The sequence below is a fragment of the Priapulus caudatus genome, unplaced genomic scaffold (genome assembly GCF_000485595.1).
Source record: "Priapulus caudatus unplaced genomic scaffold, Priapulus_caudatus-5.0.1 Scaffold84, whole genome shotgun sequence".
Lineage (NCBI taxonomy): Eukaryota > Metazoa > Priapulida > Priapulimorpha > Priapulimorphida > Priapulidae > Priapulus > Priapulus caudatus.
In genome coordinates this window covers 64,003-71,635 of record NW_014577145.1, presented here as the reverse complement: position 1 = coordinate 71,635, position 7,633 = coordinate 64,003, and the positions used below count along the sequence as shown (strand labels likewise).

The following is a 7,633-nucleotide window of genomic DNA, read 5'->3' as shown; positions in this document are numbered from 1 at the left end:
AGAAGGAGAGAGAGAGTAACAGTCGGAGAGGCAGCTGGAAAAACAGATGCCGTATGATGGTCATATCATAGAACAGCCCACATTTTGCTCTACAGCCGTGCTACCGTTGAATTAGCACTGGCCAGAGAACATTCTAAAATAAGCATCGCCGTCGGCTTCGCTTGACCAGTGCCACGAGTCAATGACACATATAACACTATAAGCTCCCATCACAGGTGCAGTTAACGTGTGTGCCTACTACTCGTGATAACACGTACGCGTTCTATAGGTGCGTCAAAATAATCACCCCCGCGTTTCCTGGTAGGCTATATAGCTGTACGTGCCTGCCGGCGGTGATGACTCAGACTCATGTATACTCATATACCCGTTCGTTGTGCGTTCGCTTTATTTAGTGACGATGTATGGCACCGACCACGACGGGAGCAGAGTGACTGGCAGCTACTGCACATCGCGTCTCGCCGATTTCGTTTTGGATCCCGACGTGGCCAGCATTCGTTCCGTAAGCAGCGTTAAGTTCTTTTTTTTTACGATGTTTTATTTTTATTTCGGTACGTTTTCGTCTATGGCTCTATGTGTTAGAAATACTAGCTATACGATCAGGTAACGCAGCGATGCAAGCTTAGATACTCAATTCCTTGTGCTCGAGTAAGAAATTGTGCTTTATGTTGGGTACTATAATGGTCACAGATGGTCAAACGAATGTTTCAATCGATAAACCCATGACTAATTGGCATTCAACTCTGTATTGGTGTATTATAAACTGCCGTTTATGTTGAGTCGGTTTCCACAGCGCTATATATTTTAGTAGTGTCATAGCCAGAGGGTTTGTGTCATATTCATGCTCTTGGGTGTTGTCTCCCATGTTTCGCTGCTACTCGTCTGCCGGCCTGTAATTAAAGAGGCAAGTAGGGCATCGGCCCTTTACCTGAACTAAACGAGAATACTGGACCGTCTTCTACATGTATTCTGCACCACATGTGGCTAACCGTCGGTCACTGTATTAGAATTTGTCATTGAGTAGACAGGTTTGGGTAAGACTGATGAGGTCTTGATGATTCTAGTATAACATTCTCATATATTAGAGCGTAACGTGTAAGTCCACTTATGTGTTTGGTGCGGTCTGTTCATGGGGTTCATGGTGGTTCGTTATGGGGAAAACCTTAAATTGTAAAAAAGGTCATGCATTTCAGTTCAGCAACTTAAGAAAATTCTGCTATAGCGAAATTGGGCGTCTAGAAAATTACTTTAAATACATGGTATACCTACACCTGACACACGTTATTCACTTTTCAATTTATTTCACGCTAGAAATCTAGTATATATATGGACGTTTTTGCACCCGTACTATATTGCTGTATTCGTTCCATTTCATTACTATTAAAGTGCCATCTTTCTTATACATCGGCATACCGAGTTGATGTGAGAGTGAGTGCAATGAAGCGCAAATTTTGCTCGTAAGGTATCGCCCATAGATGGTAGCGCTGATGTCGTTATAGGCGAGTAGTAAACTTGTAACCCGTAACCCCGTAACCCGTTTAGTTTGGTAGATTACTGTTCGCGCTATTTTTCAGTGAAAGTAAGTGAACCTTCGCCTCGTCAACTTCTTTCGGCGAAGTTGCAATAGGTTGTATCACAGATCGTTATTAATATTATTATTATTATTATTATATATGTATATGTATGGTCATACCGATTTTTTTTATATTTATTCATATTTTCATACCTCTTTCATTCTCCAGGGAAACGCAGCGGCGCAATGTGTGCGCGTAGTGTTTGTGACTGTGTACGTGCGTCGTATTTGCGAGCGCATGCGCCTGGGTGTGTGTCTGTGTGTGCTTGCATGTTTGAGCGTCTTATAATGACTCCTATATTGCAATATCTTCTTGCATTCTTGCCAACAGTTTCTGGCCGAGCTGCATCACGAAACCTCCGTTACTAGATGGTGCTGCCCCCTGGATGACGCACAAAAATTTATGCTGAGAAGCGAAGTATTTCATGACGAGCCAGCTGCCGTGCTGTCGTATTACGAGGTATGATAGATATATTGCTGAAGCTCTTTGAAAGGTTATAAAACTGTAGCCTAGCTGCATATATATATACAATACAAACATTTATATATATGAATGTATATGCTATATGTGCTTTATCCTACTTGCGTGTGCAGCCGTCGCCCTAAAACCAAACCTGTTATTATAGTATTTCTGATCTATCTAGTTATGGCTTTATAGTATTATACTCTCTATTTTTGCTATTCTTTCTTCAACACATGTACGACGCACACGTTTTTTTTATCTTGATAAAAATTCGAGTGAAGTTTTCTAGTTTTACGTATGTTGAAGGAAATGTACTCGGATGCACGACGGTGTACGTGGCACAGAAGGTTCAAGAAATGTATTTGTGTATAGAAGTCTTCTTGCAAAAACCCCACAGCAAAATAACATATTTAGGACTTGTAGCCTGCGCGTGACCTGTGTACCTTAAAGCAATTCGCTCCATGCTTACCAGTCTGTGTACCAGTCTCAAATGATGGCATGCACTACAACAAAGTATTACCTTATTTATTTCATATAATTTACAGATATATGACAAACTAAAGGAACGGTTGCCCACGATCTGGGATTGCGAACTCAAGGCCGATGAATGGTTCGCCATTTTTGGTCAGAACTGCCCTGTTAGACAGGTAAACCTTAGCACAAGATGTAAAACCTATAGCGTGAAATGTATTTATTTTTTAATTAAAGGCTGTAGCCCCTCACGTGGCTATTGATATATATCACGAGTACATCATAATGGAAGGTATTATGGTATATAATGTATCTAATCCAACTACTATGTACACTACGAAATATATACAGTTTCTAAATATTTGTCTTAACGTATATTATATTATCTTTTCTGTAAGGGGGCGCCAGCAGTAAGCTGCGGAAGATAGTTGCATACAGGCAGCTTCGCACGTTGAATTTGTCTGATACCGTGACTCTCTCCTTGCCAAGCGCTTCCCCGTGGAAAATGTTTTTTTTCTCCTCATTCTGGTTTAACCTTTGTTAAATGACAAAACATTTCGTTAAATTCAGTAAATTTATACTATCGGCTCACATTTCTCTTTATGTCTTTCTACAGGCGAATGTTCTTCGAGATGCTGGCATAGCTGGCGCCATCGCGTGGGCACTTGACACAACTGACGTTAGCGATGTCTATAGTAACATTGTGTGTCCGCCCTGGCAGGCAATAACGCGTGCTTCTAGTACTATCGGCGGGAGATTTGTTGAGGTTGACTACAGCGATGGTGATGTTTACCCTCAGCCGTGGTCATCAAAGGTTCTCAACATCGCTACGGGTTACGGGACGAATAACGGACTTGCGATTCCTTATTCATGTAGCGTCGCTAACAACACGCCTCATGCTCAACAACAGTGTGCCTTGAACGCAAAGTCCAAGCGTGTCCCGTGGGGTACTCAAGTCACGCGCATTAAACCGGTTAAATCCGACGAAATTTCGTCATCACCAGACAATTCTACCGACCCGACATCGACTGATTGTCAGGTAAAGGTCAGCGGCGCAAATAGCTCGACCACTCTCGCCGCACCCACTGCGCGCAAACCTGCGAAGACCGGACAAAAACCCAAAGCGAAATCGGTGAAGATGGTGGACAAATCTACGCAGACGTCGTCCTTCCAGCTGTACGTGAGAAGGTCGTCGTCGCGGACTCCGTCTCCGGTTCCCGCCGCGCTGAGACTGAGGGAAGCCGAGATGCGGAGGCGGCAGGGTGCGCGCGCATCGTCTGACGTCATCGTTAGGTCTCCGCCTGCCATGGCAACCAAAGACCTGCTCGCGCTCGAGGAGGACACAACGAAAGCCATCTTCTCGGACCTGGTGAACGAGATGTTCCCGGCCGTAGATTGTCGAGACGAGAGCACGAACCTGTTCAGGTCGCTGAATTCCAGGCAGCAGCAGCGCTGCATTGTGATGGTTGTGACTCTACTCGTGATTTTCTTCTCGATCGTTGTCTGACTGCCGTGAGCTCGAGACACGCGATTCCGAGCACTTACGGTCGCTTCACTTCCAGAATTATATATATATATATATATATATATATATGTAGTCATGTGATCGAACGAGCATTATTACGCGTGCACAACGTCACCATGTGAAGTGAACACCGTGTTTGCATAGCTATTTATGCAAATCTAACGGTGTACGCCGTGGTGAAGCTCAAACTCAGGGTTATTAGATAAATAGTCATTATCCACTACCGTGTAGTTGTAGCAACGTAGATTCTAAATACTATCACTATATATCCCATCCGCCAAAACAATACCCACTGTGATAATGAGTTTGTGTGCGAATATTACGTAGTGTAGAACCCCGGTTATAGAGTTGAGTAATAACAGCTTACAATTTTTGATTACCCTGATGTTATGACATGAATTTTTACTAGTTTGGCACAGACCTAGCATTTGTTAGCATCGCGTCGTGTAATAGATTATCGCGTGTGTGTTAGTCGTTTACTTACACTGCCGGTGAACCGTATATATATATATATATATGAAGAAACCTAGCGATTGTCGGCAAAGTGCCAGCAGTAGTCGTTTACTTACACTGCCGGTGAACCGGTGATGCAAGGACCGTACGTTGTAGTGAGTATAGTGACGTCACCATCACGCGCACGCTCGCTATGTAAACAGATACTGCCACCGGCAGTGCGCGTGAATGCAATCCGCAATAACTCTCGAACTACTTATTTGGCCTCTATTATTTCCAATATAAAAGGACACACTAAGTTCCATGATAATCGTAATAATCGGATATATATGCTGATGCAAAGTAGCGATATCGAATCAATGAGAGTTTGCTAGCAATCGATATTGTCACTGCAAGCTGAATGAGAAATGCAAATGACGCCATGCACTAGTAGCTGTCTTAATTCTCGTCTGCAAATCGATTCAGAAAATATGCGCTACCAGTAATCCGCAATAGGTATACCAGTAAGTCGTAATCCGCTACAGTAATCTGTGCTAACGGTGTTTCAACTAGAAGCTAGGTGGCATATGCGCCTTCTGGTGAAAATTTATGAAATATTTATGTAGTTCAGTGAAATAACGGAATACACAAAAATAAACCAAATACCTCGAAAGTACCTACAAAGTTCCTCCCTGAAGTCAAGATTCAGACAGCTGTGAAAATAGCCCACAAATAAGCAAGTACAAGCAAGCCACATTTTTTCATCAATGTCATCAGACCTAAATAATACCAGAGTAATTAATGCACGCCAAAACAATTAAGGTAGACCTAAAGGGTCATTTCGCATTTACCAGCATTAGTCTGCCCATGATTTATAATGTCAAACTTAATAAACATTACCTCAAAAGTTACCTATTTAACTTCTTCATACATATTCAAATGTTACCACGAATGTAGCTTTGCTCCTAATTGCTATATTCCCGTACATCACCAGAATTCAAAGATATACTAAGTGACTAAAATACACGATAAGGTCTGCGATAATTCCTGCCGCTGCTCTAAACTCTGATTACTTCTGATTACTTCTGATTACTTCTGATTATTTCTCTGGTTACTTCTGATTACGTCCAGTTATAGACAGATATCAGAATTCACATATTATTTTTATTATTGTTTAATTGTTATTATTTTACTGCTGATTATATTGAACAGTATCTCGACTAAGATAGCGAGATCCCTCGCCATATCTTGCCTCGTGCAACCCCGATGCAAGACACGATGCAATATATGTACAAACAACGCGCTCATAGCATGACATCAGCGCTATAATAACACTTAATAATAACTCCGAACGGGGAACAACTATCGGTCAAGGCCAATAACTGCATGACTACGCGCACACGCGCGGGCTTTTTACGTGTCCACGCCGCAAGACACGATGCAAGATGTGCAAACAACGCACTCATAGCATGGCATTAGCGCTATAATATAACCACACGTAACTCCGTACGGGGAACAACTATCGGTCAAGGCCAATGACGCTCATAGGGTCTATGTCCCCCAGGGTACTGCCGGAACGTACCCTAGGTACGGTCCGGTATACCGGAACGTACCCTGGTAACTATTTTATATGGTTAGGGCTATGGTTAGGGTTAGGGTTAGGGTTAAGGTTAGGCTTAGGGTTAGGGTTAGGGAGTAGGCGTAGGCGACTCCCTAGACTCGTTAGTGGAGTAAGCGAGGTACGGTCCGGCATATTAGATAGTACCAGGGTACGTTGTGCCAATGACTGCATGACTACGCGCACACGTGCGGGCTTTTTACGTGTCCACGCCGCAAGACACGATGCAAAATGTGCAAACAACGCACTCATAGCATGACATTAGCGCTATAATATAACCACACGTAACTCCGTACGGGGAACAACTATCGGTCAAGGCCAATGACTGCATGACTACGCGCACACGCGCAGGCATTTTACGTGTCCACGCCGCAAGACACGATGCAAAATGTGCAAACAACGCACTCATAGCATGACATTAGCGCTATAATATAACCACGCGTAACTCCGTACCACAGGCACTTGGAACGTCTCAATAAAAAAATTAATGGTAAATAAACACGAAATATGTACCAAAGTCTTAATGTTTCTCTACTCTATTTCGCCTATAATCACCGGTAAATGCCGGTCAAATGCTCATCTGCAACACACAAGTACACCGCACGCCCGCCCTGTGCTGCGTGCACAAACAACATGAATAAGAGAGTGTTGTTATTATCTCCTCTTGTTGTTATTATCCTTTCTTGTTCATGTTGTTTGTGCACAGCTCGGGCGTTCGGTGTACTTGCGTGTTGCAGATGAGCATTTGACTGGCATTTACAGGTGATTATAGGCGAAATAGAGTAGAGAAACATTAAGACTTTGGTAGTAAATACATTTCGTGTTTATTTACCCTTTTTTTTATTGAGACGTTCCAAGTGCCTGTGCTCCGTACGGGGAACAACTATCTGTCAAGGCCAAGCGCTATCATATTATCAGGAGTCTATCAATTGACTCCTGATATTATTATGACTACACGCGCGGGCTTTTTATACTCGTTCTGCCGGAGATCAACAACGCTAATAGAGCATTCCAGTGCGCATGCCCTGTGCGAGGCTACGTGCCAGAAGAGAGAGATAGAGAGAGATAGAGATAGAGATAGAGAGAGAGCTATTTCGATTTTTTAGTCTGGTATTTTCCCCCACGTCTACGCACTAGAAACGACCGTGATAAGACATGTAGATATCGGTTCAGCCCGTGTTAACTGGAATGCTGGGGTGGGGTAAGGAGTGGCAAAAATAGTAAACAAACGTTGTGGCTCCGCCCAAGGCCACTTCTTTTTCTTCGTATCCTTTTCTTCGTTTTTCTCTCCGACCGCCGAAAAGCAACGCATCGATATGTATATAATTTTTTGTGACGCGTACAGAGATGTAATTATCCGTGACGGCATCCCGTGCACCAACTGCTATTGGTTGTGGCCGTATACCGCAGCCTGTGCAAGACGGATAGATGGAGACGAAGAAAGATAGAAAGAACAAGAGACCAAGAGTGAGAGGGAGGGCGAGAGCGAGTGAGTGCGAGAGAAAGACAGACAGACAGACGGACAGAGAGAGAGAGAGAGAGAGAGAGAGAGAG

At 43.4% G+C, this 7,633-nt stretch overlaps 1 protein-coding gene across 1 annotated transcript; it reads left to right on the top strand.

Moving 5' to 3' along the window:
* Positions 1-395: 395 nt before the first annotated feature.
* On the top strand, positions 396-4,488 carry LOC106804713. The gene is made up of 4 exons (XM_014806002.1): positions 396-499; positions 1,902-2,030; positions 2,579-2,680; positions 3,121-4,488. The coding sequence occupies exons 1-4, from the start codon at positions 398-400 to the stop codon at positions 4,009-4,011; spliced, it is 1,224 nt and encodes a 407-aa protein (XP_014661488.1). The 5' UTR covers positions 396-397; the 3' UTR covers positions 4,012-4,488.
* The last annotated feature ends 3,145 nt before the right edge of the window (positions 4,489-7,633 follow it).